General features: G+C 43.8%; 1 protein-coding gene across 4 annotated transcripts; it reads right to left on the bottom strand.

Annotated features, from left to right (window-relative positions):
• Positions 1 to 39: 39 nt before the first annotated feature.
• On the bottom strand, positions 40 to 15,848 carry FOXN4 (forkhead box N4). Of its 4 annotated transcripts, XM_090152738.1 has the most exons (10): positions 12,531 to 13,053; positions 11,702 to 12,051; positions 6,244 to 6,407; positions 5,248 to 5,363; positions 5,048 to 5,164; positions 4,794 to 4,921; positions 4,263 to 4,359; positions 3,977 to 4,184; positions 2,553 to 2,936; positions 40 to 1,955 (listed from the first exon to the last, which is right to left on the bottom strand). In XM_090152738.1, exons 3-10 carry the CDS (start codon positions 6,302 to 6,304, stop codon positions 1,705 to 1,707), a joined length of 1,362 nt encoding a protein of 453 aa, XP_090008864.1. In that variant the 5' UTR covers positions 6,305 to 6,407; positions 11,702 to 12,051; positions 12,531 to 13,053; the 3' UTR covers positions 40 to 1,704. The 4 variants fall into 4 exon arrangements, with proteins under 4 accessions (XP_090008864.1, XP_031448316.1, XP_090008865.1 ...); XM_031592456.2 differs by lacking the exons at positions 11,702 to 12,051; positions 12,531 to 13,053 and adding an exon at positions 15,763 to 15,848; XM_090152739.1 differs by lacking the exons at positions 11,702 to 12,051; positions 12,531 to 13,053 and adding an exon at positions 11,148 to 11,241.
• Positions 15,849 to 16,162: the final 314 nt, after the last annotated feature.

Raw genomic sequence — 16,162 nt, 5'->3', positions numbered from 1 at the left:
CACAGTAATTACAATGCAGCACATCTAGAATGAGGCAGCTTTCGTGCTAAGAAATATTTATTTTTAAAAAAATGCAAACAGCATAGATGACACAGCAAATGATCAGTAGTCACATCTGTTCTCAAACAATAAATTACGACCTGGACCAGCATGGTCTTCTGGAAGAGGCTGGCATGGATTCATGCACTTGGAAAGGTACAGATATGCACGTTTTCCAGCCCCTGACTCTCCCAACAGTGTTTTTCAGCACAAGGTACCTGCGCTGGCTTGGTGGGGCTGCTTCAGCATCTTGCTGCCCTCAGGTCGCACAGCTGGGTGCTGCAGTTGGTGCTTTGTGCCTGGATGGAGGCTGGAGAGGCTGTGTGCTGTGAGCAGCCCCGGCACTGCAGGTACAAGGACTGGGACTGACAGAGCCCTGAATGGGACAGACAACACAAGACATAAATATGACTCCATGGTCACAGAGGTATAAGTAGACTAAATGCTACATTTCAATGTCATTTTCAGGGTTTTTTTTTTTAACTGTTGGATGTTTCATACAATTTCTTTCCTTGCATCGTGTGATACCAAGTATAAAACAATCTAAATTAGGAACAATTTTACTTGGGCTAATCAGAATGGGAAGGCGATTCTGAATTGTATGGTACAGTTACAATATTTGGTCTCTGAATTTAAGAAAAAAAACACAATGAGTTTCACAGTATCAAAAGTGCTTATTTAAAAGAAATGTAGTGTAACAAACAGTGATTAAAGTTGTGTGTTTGAAGGTGAATAACTTAGTTGATGTAAAACAGGTTACTGCAGCATTTAAAAGAATTTGAACAGTGCTCAGTTTACATAATTTCTCTTCATAACAATAAATATAAATAAATTTACAAATAGTAATACTGCCTAGCACAAAAATGGACAGAAGCACAATGCACAGTACTATAAAAAAAGGCAAATCTAATCTTTTTTTTAAAACAAGTCCTAAAAAATAGGCATAATTCCTAAAAGCTTCTAGCCAGTGATCAGCTTCATCATTCAGTAGTACTGGTTCCTTCATGGGTAAGGGCTTTGTCATAAGCCCTAGGCACAGCAGTTGTCTGCTATGGATTTCTCATTAATAATCTTTTTGCTCCTTTTTTCCCCCCTCATAACAATAAGTTAGCAACAGTTACATCAGAAAAGTGTTAGAGGTGCAAATGCCTCCAGAACCTGCGTGTGATCTTTGTTCAAGGCAACAGTCATTTGGCAACGTGAGAAAGAAGATGAACGTGGTACGAGATCAACCCTTTGGGATGTGAACTTGGTGCTGATCCAACCATTGAGTTGTGTTGGCCTCTGTGTGTGTGACAACAGAACAACATCAACAAGTAAGTCTAGATTATAATGTCAAGAAAATGTGTTCTCCTTAACTGGACTCATTTTTAGTTCAGCTCCATTCTAGAAGAAGTTCCTACCGACTGATGCCTTCCAGGTCCTTAAGAACTCACCAGCCCTGCAACACAACCATCCAATCTCAGTGCTGGCATGGATGAAAGGTACAGTAGAACTCCACTGCTACCGGTTTGAGTTATTTTGGCATTGCGTGCTGCGTCCCAGTAAACAGCCAACACTTTCCAAAGTGTCTGTAGGAGGAGCTGTTTTATTGCTTTCAGGTTGGATTTTAAGGGTTGGGAGAAACTGGCCCCTGAATTCAAGGTCCACGGAACGGTGCAACGCTTAGAGCAGAGCGATGGGCTTGTTGCCTTGAGGGTTCATGTACTGAGCTGCTGCTACGTTGTCCACGGAGGTGTAAGTGGTATAAAGGCCTGTGACCTGAAAGTCTGACAAGGAGTGATCGCTGCCACTGGAGATGGGGGTGAGGCCAGGAGTGCCCAGGTCACAGTCTGAGAGGTGCAGGGGAGAGTTGCTGAAGGCACCCAGGGTGTCAAGGCTGAAGCTGTCATCTTTCATTTCCTCCCATATGTTACCTTTAAAAGATTAAATTCCAGTCACAGCAACACATCCAACCTGTTCAGGCACTGTGGGGAGGGGGTCAGTCCCTTAACTAAAGGGTTTTACGTGCTGCTTAGAAACAGCACAGTTTGCAGATCTGGAGTGCAAAGGCAGTGAGCATCTGTTCCCTCACAGCCCTCTGGGCTCCAGCAATCCAGTCCTTCCTGGACAGCAGCTATCTACCACGTGCTGACCAGAAAGAAACCCAAGGATCACACTAAGGATCTCCATAAGCCAAAGATTTACAAATGAGAGAAACCAAGGCACAAGTAGAGCTATGGTTTCCGAGGGATGGAGAGGTGTGATGTCCCAGATCTTTAGGTGGACATGTCTGTTTATATCTACTGCAGTACTTGAACCATGAAGGTGGTTTGCTTTCCTATCTAGCACAGGGTAGAAATGCAATGAGGAGGGCTGGGGAAGTCAAGCTGCACAGGCCAGCACCCAGCACAAGATTTCATCTCAGTTAATTCCATCCCAGTGAGTCCTGCTGAAGCCCTTGGATATATATTCAGCAACGACACAATCGTATAAATTCTGCCCTCCACTCCCCCAGCTTCCTTCTCCTATACCTTGCAATGCAAAATCCATAATGCTTGGATCCAGAGCATCCACCTCCGTGTTCATGTCTGTGGTCATGTTCAGGAAGTCGGGAGGGGCACGGCCCATGGGGTGGTGGGGCAGAGGGCTGTGGCTGATGTCAGGCAGAGTGTGGAGAGGAGGTGTCTGTGCAGGTGCTGGGGAGTCCGGCGCGATGCGAGCCTGGGTCTGGATCTGGTGATGCAGAGGGACAGACTGCAGAGAGAGCGTCATGATGGGTTGGGGCTGCAGCTGGGAGATGGAGATTCGGCCTTGGGCTGCTGCCATGTGGTTCAGGGTAGAGATCTCAGGTTCTGCCTGTTTACCGGACCGCCTGCAGTTCTCAGGTCTGTCAGTAATCAGCTTGTCCAGCTCCTCTGTGCATGCAATGCCCATTCCCAAGGAAGAAAAGAGGAAGTTTAACCCATTTGTTCAAGTAGGTTCCTATCAAAGCATTTCATTCATTTCATTCGTGAGCACAGCTTTGCACTTTTGCAATAAAACCTAGAAGGCAAGCAGCACCTGTGACTGTGTGAGAAGCAGCACAAAAAGGCAAGCTTTGACTGTGCAAACTGACTGTTCGAAGAGCAAAATAGTGCCATCTCCTTCCCTCCCCTTAACCCATATCCTAGTCAACTTCCACAGTAACCCCTAACACAGCTTTAAAAAAAAAAAAAAAAAAATCACATGAAGTTTGCACAGAGCAACACAACCAGCATGGGCAGCATCCTTGCACAGAGCAACACAACCAGCATGGGCAGCATCCTTGGAAGGTCTCCTGCTCACAGCAACAGTCTGAATTCTGCTTGTTTCCCAGGTAAGATTCACGTGAGAGCCTCCTGGCAGTTTCAGTGGCACTATTGTTTTTAAGTAAAGGAGAATGTTATTTATCAGCTTAAAAAATTTACAGCAAAACCCTCTGGTTGCTTTTGCCAACACTGAGCTGCTGAAAGGTTCAAAAACAAACCTGCATTTTTATAAGTAAGAATGGGAGTAAAGAGTTTTGCAGAGCAACAGCCAAAAAAAAAAAAATTACAAACTGCCACTATAAATGCTAACACTGGAGGCAGCATAACTCTTCATAACGCCTTGGATGTGCTAGATAAGTTAGTTAGCATGGAAGAAAAAGATAACCATCTAGAATGTGGGGACCAGTTTATGCTGAGAGCTTCCATGTCCTCAGTAGCAGTAGAGACCCAATTCAATGCAGAGCACAGGGATCATTTTGGCTGTGCAGATTTAAGGCAGAGGTTGTTGGAAGGCCTGAGAGCTCTGTGCTAGCTAGCACTGTTCAGCAGGACTTGTTTTTTGTTGGTTTTTGTTTTGTTTTGTCTTTTTTTGTTGTTTTAATTTGTGTATTCCTGGCCAAACAGACACTTTTAACGCAAGCAACAGAGAAGTGTAATATAAGCCCTACCTGGGTTAGCCATGCTCCTGTGAATAGCAGCTAAGTCCTTCCGCTTCCACTTCTGCATCTCCTCTTCCATTTTGTCAATCTTGGCAGGATTGAGAGCCCACAGACATCCCTTGCGAGAGGTGCCACTCATTTTGTTTTCCACCTTCTCAAAACACTTATTCAGGGACAGGTTATGGCGCACGGAGTTTTTCCAGCCATCAGGGGCTGTCTGAAAGATGCAGGAAGATGTCAGAGAAATATGCTGAGAACAAAGTAAGTGATGTTCCACTCCCAGCTGTATGCATACCTTGAAGTAGGGAAAGTGTTCCTTCATGAAGCTGTAGATCTCACTCACGGGGAGACTGCCTGTTTTGCTGTTCTTCAGTGCCATTGCAATTAAGCAACTAGAGGACAGAAAAACGTTTAACAACAGGTTGCACATGCAACAGGTTGCATACATCATGTTGTTTCCTGGTCTAGCAATCTCAGATCCATCTCCATTCAGATACAAACACCTGGCTGACCACGGGATTCCCCTGGTAGTCTGTTTCCCCATAGGGATCTATAGTGAGTGAGTTTTCAAGTGCTCAGAAGACACCCTCTGATCCTGCAGATTTTACTTCCCTGTGCTGTTTTTCTACCTTTATGCTGATGGCCAGGAACTACTTTGCTTGTTCATTCCTGCTACCCCCCAGAGGCAGTTTCCACAGAACTCTTGGGTGGGTGAATGGATTTGTGTTCCCTTCAAAAGGAATCGAATGCTCTTGTGCTGTCCCACCTACAGTGAAGTCATCCCAAAACAGGCTCTGAGCAACGTGCTGTGCTGGTATCTACTCACCTGTATGAATAGATGGGCTTGGGGTAATGTTTTGGATGCAGTTCTTGGGCAGAGTGAGGAGCCAGGCGTGGCTGAGGATAATGTGGCTGGGTGCCATACGATGTGTTGTAGATTGCTGCTGGATTACACTGTATGCAAAGGAAAATAAGAGTGTCCACGAATGTATGTAGGCTTAAGGCTTTTTCTTTTGAAAGAGTTCTAGAGATGATCTTAGAAGGCACTCTGAGACATGGACCAGAAGTAAATAACAGTACCTGTTGTGTATTCTGGGCTATGGCAAACACTTGCTGTGGATGAGGAGGGAAGAGCTGCTGCTGCTGCTGTGTCTGTAAACTAGGAGAGGGCTGCCCACCTACAGAGTACTGGCTCATCTGCAGAGAGAAAGATAACAGACGTGTCAGTCTTCAGATTACCAACATCTTTTCCTAAGAAGTATTGCAAGGGTTGCTCTTACATTGGCTCCATGTGATGAAATAGAATTCAGTCCCAGGACTCCCTGTGGCAGGCTGGCCTGGACATGAATCATTGCTCCAGGTGCTCCTGTGGAGTGCATATTGCTTGCCACAGGACCTGTTTTGAAAAAAGCAAGTGCAATAAATGTTCACGTGAAAGTATACTTCAGAAAAAGAGAGCTGACATTTATTTTTAATAGATGCACTTGAACGCAGCTAAGTCTGGAGTGGATAATCACGCCTCTCTATGGCTTTCCATCCCAAAAGAACTCTGAACCTTTCACAAATTGCAAAGATGACTTCAGCTGCTTCCAAAACTTGTTATATAGAGACTGAAAGATGACAGCTGTTTACCAGTCCGCAGTGCTCTTACAGACACAGTATCTTACAAAAGGAAAAAAAAAACAATCCAGAAACAAAACACAGATTCAGAGCTCTCTGTACTCCAGACGGATTTCTGCTCTAAAGCAAGCAAGATGATATGCTGAGTTTGCTCAGCAGAATGCCTTGGGGAACAAGTGTGTTTGCCTGAAGGATGTTCACAAAGAAAAGAAAGGTGTTCCAATGAACAGATGCTGTAAGTCTGCGTGAAGCAAACAGGTATGGGGTAAATAAGATACTCTTAGTTTTATCAGTGTTGAAACAAACAAGAAAGATTAATTACCTAATTTCCAAGCTGTTGAAAACCTCTGAAATACAAGTATTAAATACCTTGGCCCAATTTCACACGTGGCATTGGCAACTACAACGAGCAGAGAAGTCTGCTGGATCCTAAGATTGCTGCTGTGACTGCTAGGACTCTGCCTCTTGAAGTGAAAGAAATAGATCAGCAACGTTTTATAAGAAGACAACAGGCTCCAGGTCTTCTGTCAGGAAGTGAAAAGTAATGTACCTAAAACAAACCTACTACTGGCAAAGCTGGAGTATGTGGAGGAAAGTGAAAGGAGCAGTAGGCTGTGTCATTTAAATAGCAGTTATTTACCATCCTAACAGTTTACCTGTCTGTTGTAGCATTGCGTTCTGGGCACCAAGGCCAAAATCCATTCTTCCACTGGCCATCTGTTGTAACCGAGGAACATCAACAGATGTCAGCCACGACAGGGACTGCAAGTCACTGGGGAGGTCATCTTCACTCAGCTGGGAGGGATCAGAAGCTAAGAGCCTGCAAAACAGCACAAGAGGTTAGAAAAGAGTAGAGATGCTGTAAAACTTGGTAAGAAGGGAGATGTCTGGGATGCCTGAGCTCGTGGAGGTCAGCGGGGAAATGCGTCAAGCTGGAATTCTGCTTGCAGAGTTCAGATGTGACCTTTTGTTTCACAGCTGGCTAGTTACTGACGTCCTTTGCCTTTTAATCATGTGTTCCTTTGTACAATTTGAAATGTTTTAGTTAAGAAAACGTTTTGTGCAGTATTTATAGGGGAAGAAGTCATGAGAACCTGGAAGAGAAACTGCCTAGAAACAAAACCCAAACTGATCTGTCATTTTCACTTTTGGCTGAAATCTGTTCTTGTAGGGCCTTGATGTAGAAGGAACCTGTTAAGACTTTTAACTGGACAAATTTGCACTAACATTTAAAGGCAGTGAGCAGCTAGCCTTGGAAAAGTTTCTGTGCCCAGATCCTCCACAGCCTGCTGCTGGCTTTAACACCTGGGGAGAGCTTTTCCCAGCCCCTGTCTATCCCATTGGTGGGTGCATGAGTGAAATTTCACATAATGAACCACTGATCTTTTCCAGTCAGAGATATGAAGTTACTGATACTGAACAAGGAACCATGAAGCTTAGAAACAATCTCTCTCGTAGATGTGTTGAAGCCAGCTGTGTGGCACTAATGCATGCTGATTGCCAAATAACGATGCAGAAGTCTTAAAGAAATCTGGTCTCTTGCTGAAGCATCTTTTATGTTCCATATGATTCCAAGGCAGCTCAAAGGAACGAGACAGAACTCCTATGCCTGGCAGCCCAGGGGCATTCAGCTCCTCTATTTGTGATTTCCTGAAACACACCTCAGAAATTCCTGGGAAATCCTTAAAGCAGAATGTAATTTGTTTGTTTGTAAAAAGGCTTTGAAAAGAAGGAGGAAAAAGAAAAAGCCACGAGCAGGAGCCAAAAGTTAAAATCCTGGCCAGAAACATCTTCACATCTCTCTCCTAGCCTACCCCCATTTTCTTTCTTGTACTGTAGTTAAAGTGCAATAATTAGCATCGCCATGGTTACCCCTGTTCAGTTATTTTGTAAGGCCTGGGACTTAAATACAGAAAAAGAATATCAGGTGACCGCTCTCCCGGCCCAGAGATTGGCTGGATTGGAAGAAAACAAAAGCATTAAATGATTTGAAAACTGGGCAGGCTCATGTCGTTTGCAACAGTTGGGCCCATTCATTGTAAGCCGATAACCCATTGTGGAGCAAACGACTGTTGCCCAGTGGCACGTGGCCTCAATTGTTTTTGGGATTCTTGCTTAATTGTTGTTTTTTTTTTTCCCCCCCCTCCTCCTTTTTACCAACTCCACATTAATCTGGCTGAATGACAGCCGACACACAACACGCATACACATGCCATCTGGCACCCCCATCCCTGCCAGTCCTCCCAGACAAGTCAGCTCCCTCAACAAACAGTGGGGTCAGATGGGCGGCGAGGGTCAGCACCCACCACACACGCCTCCTGTCAGCCCATGAATCCTCTGCATGCCCTCTGCTTCTCTGAGCATCTCCGTGCAGTGGGACTGGGGCTGTGCAGCAGCTTTCCCTGGGTGTTTTAGGGGAGAGAAGGTCCCTGTTCCCTGCTTGTCCTGGTGGAGACTCACATAGCGCTTCCCAGATGTGCAGAGGACTGGTGATATGCTCTGGAAGACTAGATGCTATCCAAAATTGGATGATCCTCCCCCCAAGATCACACTGCACGCCCCTCAGCATTGCTGGGAGTGTAGATGTGCAGCTCCCTCATAGAATCATAGAACATTTGGGGTTGGAAGGGAGACCTAAAGGCTGTCTGGTCTGTAGTGCAGCGCATAGGGACACCCACAGCTTCATCAGGGCTCACAGCCCCGTCCTCTGAGCATGGGTGTCCATAGGGATGGAGCACCACCACCTCTCTGGTCAACCCATGCCAGTTCTTCACCGCCCTCCTGGTCAACAACTTCCTAATATCCAATTTAAACTCGGTGTCACTGAGCTCCATTTGAACTCACTGAGCTCCATTTCAGACAGACACCAAGATGCAATGGTAGAGGCAAACAACAAGGCAAGGTGTGCGAGCCAGTTCTTTGTCCGAGACAAAGATGTTGTCTTCCTTTCTCCATCCTAGCATGGAACAGCTGTTGGGATTCAAGCTCACACGACTTTTAAAAGCATGCCTGGCTGCTCGCTCACGTTTTCACTGGATTTGGTAGTTGTCAGAATAACTGTTTTCATTAATCATAGGGGAAAAGAAAAAGTTTTGTCAGAATAAAAAAAATATTTCACAGTTGAAGACTATTCTTCAGGTTGTCTCCAAAAGCAATCTGAAATATACCTTCAAGAAGGCAAGACTGCTTAAAGTGCATCCATTTGTTCTCCAAGGTGTTTTAAGTGCCCAGATTTATTCTGCAGCTTATCTTACAGTACACAGGCTCAAGCTGTTCCTGATTTTAGTAAAAAATGCTGATCTAACTCTCTCTGAAAAGAGAGTAATACAGTAATACCTAGCATTGTAATGTCATAGGGTGCAAAACCATGACAACCTTTCTGACCTGAGAAAAGCACCAGTGCCAGGCCAACTACCAATGCATAAATACATACTGTAATACCACGTGCTCAGATTCCAGTCCCCTCTGCCATCCTTTCTGTCTCACATTTCAGGGTAAACTTCAGGAGTCAGAGATCCTGCCTGTAGATGGGTGTTCACAGCCCCTGGCACAATGGGGCACTGTAGTAAAAGCAGCCATTTCCTTTCAATGCATGTAAATGAGATAAATAGTGATACGCTATAATTAATGCACGCTGCCAAAAATGTCCCCAGCTGCACATTCCCCAGGGCTGTCTGGTGCATAAGCTCAACAGCTACATCCTATGCAGGAAGGTTCTAGTTGCACCAAAGTTGTTACAAACATAACATCATCTTTTAAATGTGTGGTGAAATGATACAATTCCATTTTCAGCCCTCTCCTTTCAACCCTCTGCAGGAAAAAAAAACCTGTCTATGTGTTTTTACCCTAGAAAGGTAACTGTGTTAGTAAGAACCCACGTGATGTTGATGATTCATGCCCCTGCTCTCTGTGTATCAGAGGATGCTGGCCTTCTTTGAAAAGCACCCTGAGATCTACAGTACGTGATATAGAAGTGCTCAGTATAACATTCATCTTTGCTATCTGCTCTATTATACATTGCCCAAAATATTTATCCACTTGAGATAAGCTCCAACAGAGCTTGGCCATCAGCCAGCCTGCACGAGGTTTATTTGAATCAGGATGAATAACACGGAAAGGAATCCCCTTATGCTGACCTTATAGACTTTCCTGCCAGCAATCACTAGGGAATTGGACTCTTGCATTGGTATGACCAACATCACTTGAGTCTCTTAGCAGTGCAAAACACTGGCACATGTGCTATCTGAAACATAGCTCCTATACAGGTAGGAGACACCAACTAAACAGCTAGCTATATGGAAAGAAATTCCTTCCTTGCACAACCCTGCAGGAGCCTGGAATGTCAGAACTGAACTTGGATCTACTGAGCTGAACCTAATGCAGTTCATCACTGCAGGAGCTGCTGTCGGGGTGATCCGGTCGCTTCTACACCTGCAAACTCTGGTGCATGAAGAATTTGACCCTGGAGAACACAGTTATAGAAGAGCCTGCCAAACACCTCTGCTGAGGCTAAAGAAAAGCCTGGCAATGTCAAGCGTGCCTTCAAATATTTGATCTCTGGGTGGTTTAGGCAATAACTGGGGATTCAGGTTTATAATACGGTATGCAAAGCGACATATTTCTGTAAGTACTGTGCCTTCCACCCTTCAGAGGACTCTGCCTGCATGGAGCCTGTCTCTAAAAGATTCAAAGCACTCAAACTGGTTGATGCTGCAGGGTGAGCCTGGTGCAAAGGGATTAGAGCATGGCAGCAACTCAGCATTGCCATCGTTCTGAACAAACCCAGACCAAAACACCGTGGCTGTTTTGCACGGCATATTCAGCTTCAACCATAGTGTTCTAATGTCTCTCAACGGAAAATTTTCATTATCCCAGCCAGCACTGACACTGGAGCATAAGTAATGCAACTTCAAGCAGAGGCAGTCAGCAGTGATAGATTCTTAATTAGCTGCTTGCAGTGGTTTATCCAGAGAGCAACAATTGAACAAGAATCCTACAAAAACTTTCTCTTGAAGTGGTTCTCAGAAACTGTTTTCTTTTGTCTGGGATTATGTAATGGCCTCAGAACAAGCACAGCAATTTCTGATACATAAAGCAACACAAGGCAAACAGTAATGTTTTGTGACTCTTCACCTGTCTCCATGGTGAGAATTATTCTGTTTTACTGAGTCAACCTGTCTTCTTTCACTCTTCACTCTGACTGCTCTGCTCCTCCCTGCTACACACTTCTCTTCCCACCTTCCCCCTTCCCTGCACCAGGCTCTGTTTCCCACACTGCACAGCCATCAGTCCCTTTTCTCCCTGCTCCTGTCCCAGCTGCTCTCACTGCTGCTTCTGCTCTGCACTTCCACTCTGCCTTTTGAAATCGCACTACCCATCCACTCCTAAATGCCCAGCCTGCCTTTCTCCTCCCTGTCTTCAGGTGTTCAGTAATTTCTGGCCTTGTTGGAAATAAGAAGAGAAATCAGGCAGTTGTCCAGGAAAAACCAGAACATCCCTCCTCAACTGCAGCTCGGGAAACTTTGGATTAGATGAACCAAAGCAAAAAGCAAATAGTTACCCTGTCAGGTGTTGCTCTTCTCCTTCTCATAACACCATGGCTCAGAATAGAAGGTGATTCTCCAAAAACCTTCTGCAAAGGTATTTATGCTCTTAAAGAACCAGTTATAGAAGCGCTGTAAGAGACTTTTATACGTCTCAGCTCAGAGTTTCACAACACCCCGTTACCTCATTTTGGTATGGGATGAAGGGAAACTGAATTACAAGTGACCTACATGATTTGCTTAAGCCTAACAGGAAGCGAGCAGCAGTGTCAGCACCCAGAGCTCACTCCTTGCTCTGCTTCACCCACACAATCACTCTTTCTTCCTGTAGGTTAAGATTTCCCAGATGCAGCCTGTATCTTAATCTACAGTATGTTTTGTTGGGGGGGGGGGGGAAAGAGCTGTAACTAATGTCATAATAAGTTTCTTCTTGATGCAAAAATGCATTGAAGTATCTGGTGCTACATGAATGTTTTGTGTAACAGTCAGTAGAGTTGTCTACTGGGGAAGCTATTTCTTCCTTTAGCATTGCTTCAGCTGCTATTCATTAGCAATGAACTGATTTACTTGCCTGGGATCCTGTGCAGATAGTTAATCCAGTGTAAAGGGGACATGAAATCTGCTGTGCTTTGCACTGCTGTCAGACCTGCCTCCCTTGCAGAAGTTGTGCTGTGCTTTCCTCACAGGCGAGATTTTTTTCAGTGGGCAGAACAAGAGTGGTGAGCCCTGAGCACGTGAGGTTTCTCACAAGAATGCTGAAAAAAATGCACGTTTTCTGCTTCCTTGTCTTGAATTGAAGGTCAAGCGCCTTTTATGAGGTAACATAGGAGCTCAGTTCTGGTTTCATTGGAAACAGAATAGCCTCAGAATCTTGCTAGGTACTGCCCAGCTACAGCCTGTCCTCCCCAGCTCTGGCAGCAACTGCAAGAGAATATGAGAAGCAAGGGCCACTATTTTTTTTTTTTTTATTAATACTGATTAGCACATTTCAGGAACTGCATAGGAAACAGTTGAGCTAATCCACTTAAATCAATCCACTGCAGCCTCAGTTTGACTGATTCCTAGGAGGTTTCTCACATTTTTTTGAAAGAATGAAGCAAGTCCTGTGATGAAATTCCTCCGACACATCGAGTCATTATCTCACTCCCTGTCAGACACACATGGTGTCAAGGGAATGGACACTGACATTTTCTTCAGGAACAATTACGGTGTTGTTAGTTATGCATCTGTAACATTTTGTCTGCAGAAATTTACTTCATGCAAACCCCCAGCCTCCATCTAGCCACAGGACTGATTGTGGAAAACACCCAACTGTAGCTTGCTCCAAAACCAGCTATATGAGACAACCACTTAGGAGAGCCCAAATGTCCCAATTTCCATAAAAGATAAAGACTGCCCACCATTTTCACCTCTGTAATGCAGCCATGTCTAGAACATAGGGAACGTAGTGCTTACGTGTTGGTTGTCTATGAGGACTGTTGACACCACAATCCAAGGCTCATGGGATTTGCTGCCAGGATTAAGTAGTCGCTGAATCAATGGTTAGAGAAAGTAAAACCTTAACTGTTCAGGACATGAACTAAAGGTCAGCTTAACCCCAAAAAACTTTTAAAGCACAATTTGATGCCAAACTGTGCGTGTAGAAATTCAAGATTACAGAAAAAAAACAAACAAACAAACAGAAAAACTGAATTAGATTACCTAATCAGTTAAATATTGTATAAATACTGTATTTAAGAATCAAAGGGATAATTAAAATGGGAAGAAGAGGAAGGACAGCCTACTAACATACTGAATACTTTATACTCACGTAAAAGCCTACCTTAGCCAAGCCAAAAGTAAACTACTGTAAATCTGTTATTTTCCTTTCATCTGCCTCACTGGGGCTTCAAATCCTAAAGGTTTTCATGTTCAATCCAATTCTGCACTCATATACATTGCAATAGATCTACTTCTCTTGCACCAGTTATTAATGCTCAGCAAAACTAAACTGCAAGAAAATGAATTGCAAATTTCAATACTGCTTATACTACTTATATTCAATATGTCTTGAAGCATTCACAAGGCAAATAAATAACTCAAAGACCAGCTCCTAGCCCACTGAAAATTATGGGAGTTCTTCATTGGTTGAGAAGTCTTTGAGTGAGCTCTTATAACTTACATAGCTCTGTGCTGAAACAATACAGGAGCACCACTGCAAGGTAAGCGTGTACTCTGATTCGACATCAAAATATTTACACTGCAACATAATATTCAGTTATTCATCACAATTAGCCAAGTGTTGAAGTCTGGAAAGTTTAAAAATCAGTGTTATGATTCTCTGCCTTTATTCCCTGAGGTGTAAAATGAAATTACCAGCAATATTTGACACTGCTACAGTTATGAAAATACTGAAGGTAGCAGTATTTTCTTTGGGAAAGTGATAGAGGCACTTTTTGGCTCATATGAAGCTTTACTTTGCATTGACAGCCCAGCAGTGACAGCCCCAGAGAAATGTAGGAGCTGGGGAAGCTCTGATGGCCCTGATCACTCCCAGACAGTATGATGTTTTACATCTCATAGAAGAGATGTTTGCCCAAAATAATTTTATCGAGGTGCAAACAGTCCAGGTCTTTGCATAGAGTAATTAGGAAGATTAGGCTGCTATGCACTACATCAAATATGCTACAGATGCTTTAGAACCAGAGAATTCTAATGTCTGCTAAAATTAGTGATTTTTTTTTCCTCTTCTTTCTTTTTTTTTTCCCCTCAATAAAAAAATCAGTCGTTTCAAGATCTGTGCATACATGCACGAAAACTTATAGGTATTTACTGCTTTGATCCCCAGCTCACATCCACACACGCTCTCCCCCTTTTCAGCATTTTCTGCTGCAGCCTCACAGGAAAGCCTGCTCTCCTCTAAGTCCAATTGCCCAATTGAAAGATTCCAAGTGAGACAGAAGAGCATTCTCAGCCCAGACCCAGCCTCCCACTCACTAATTGGAGGCCATTCCCCATTTTGCAGAGCCTTGATGCTCCCCCATGGAGCACTCAGGACTGTGGGTTCCAGTGCTGGACTGTGGTGACAGCAGGAGAGTAAACAGAGCTGATAGAATTTGACAGGTCTATTCTTTTCTTAAAATCATTCAGTCTAAAAGATTTTCTTTTACATAATCCAAAGTGTTTTCTCATGAAGTAGGACAAATACTGCTCTGCATTTATGGTGCACTTCAGATTTTATGCATTTTTATCAGAAATCGCCGCTATTAAATGAGGTCAAATAATTCATTTTAAAGCTGCATTAAAGAAATCACAAACGGGTTAAAAAACTTCAGAGAACTCTGATCTTCGAGTTCAGAATGTTTAACAGAGATTAAAAGTAGTTTTTAAAAGGAGCTGACTTCCCAATAAAGGAGAAACTCTTACAATTCCTTTATTGGGACTAAGATAAATCCAATCTTTTTTTCTTTTTCCTTTGAGAAAGAAAAAGGGCTTTTTAAAATGAGTTAAAGAATAATTCTCCCCATAATAAGGGCCTTTGTTAGGGTGGTGTGCTCTTCAGGGCACCGATACAGACTTAAATGTAAGCACCCAGAAACCTCTCTCATACACACCCCTCATTAAATACTGAATATTTCTTTACAAATATTTACATAGCCAACAAAACGTCTGGAGCAAAGAATGCTTTAATAAACAGCAAAACAGAGTTCCACAACCCTTCTTCCACAGCGGCTGAGGAGGGTATAACAAATCACTTGTTGAGCTGCAAGGGGCTGCAGTGCAGTGTTTGCATTTTGAATAGAGAGAGGCTGATAGAAGAATACCTGCGGCTGAGCACTGTTACCCACGGAAATGTGTGAAAACAACCTCAGGCTGGGAGGGAGGAGAGAATCCCTCACTCCTCCTTTAAAAAAAAGAAAGAAAGAAAAAGAAATTCTTTTTTTTTTTTTTTTGAATTGTCAGAGCCAGATCGTGTTATTATGTGTTTCTTGGAACTTGGCATCATGTGACAAGATGTAACCTAACTTAACCCAGAGCACTGTAATTCATGCAGAACTATCCCATGACTTCTAACAATGCTTTTGCATGGTGAAAGATGTGTATTGCTATCGACAAATTATCAGAGGCTGTTGGCAAAACCAGATTTGCTCTCACTAATATTAGTAGACCTAATATATATATAAACTAGTGCTTTGGAGCACTACGTATGTACTTGCTTGTCTTAATGAAAAATTTATCTGGTGCTTACTGCACGTGATTCAGTCTTTGCACAATAATGCAAAATGCAACCTGAAAGGAAACTTTTAGCTAATTCTAAATTAACAATAATTGATGTCTATGTTATCTGACAACACTCATACAGCAGAGAGAGCATGGGAGGTCAGCCCGTGGCTTGGAAGGTGCATTTAACCAATACGGCTCAGCATCAAAATGCTTTAAATAGGAATCACCCGAAGTAAGCAATGAGTTATAACTGCTCACTGCTTCGTTCAGCTCAAGAAAAGCAAGTGGAGCAAGAGAAATGACACAGCTGGCTTTTTAGGACAGGGTTGCACAAGGAAACCTGGTGCACAAGGTGAGAATCGGTTTGCGTGCCATCAGTTGGCAGGTTTGGGTTGGTGCTGTGCGGTTCTCCATCAATAAAGCCCTCACCTGTACTCCTGGGCAGCGTGCTGGCTGTGCCCTGAGCTCCGGATGAGTCCTGACATCATGGACGGGAGGTCGCTCTCTATCATCTCCTTTGCAAAAAAAGAAAAAAAAAAAAAAGGAGAGAAGGGGGGAAGAAGAAATAAAACCGAAGCACACATTTATAGGCACACACGCAGTAGCTATCCAGCACTTCAGCAAGGGACGAACAAAATTCCAACCGAAAACCCCAAGCGACGGGAAAGCAGAAGAAGCAACCAAAGAAACCAAAGGCGCGACTTCCGAGCGCGCCGCCTGCTTTTAGGCCACGCAACCGGCTAAAAAACGCTGTCATCAGAGCGAAGCCAACGTGCTCGGCGACACACCGCGAGCTCTGCTCCGAGCACCGCCCGGCGCTTCGGGCCGC

The sequence above is a fragment of the Phasianus colchicus genome, chromosome 18, assembly GCF_987193195.1.
Source record: "Phasianus colchicus chromosome 18, bPhaCol1.hap1.1, whole genome shotgun sequence".
Taxonomy (NCBI): domain Eukaryota; kingdom Metazoa; phylum Chordata; class Aves; order Galliformes; family Phasianidae; genus Phasianus; species Phasianus colchicus.
The sequence above is the reverse complement of the archived record's forward strand: the minus strand, read 5'-3'. Positions and strand labels throughout refer to the sequence as shown.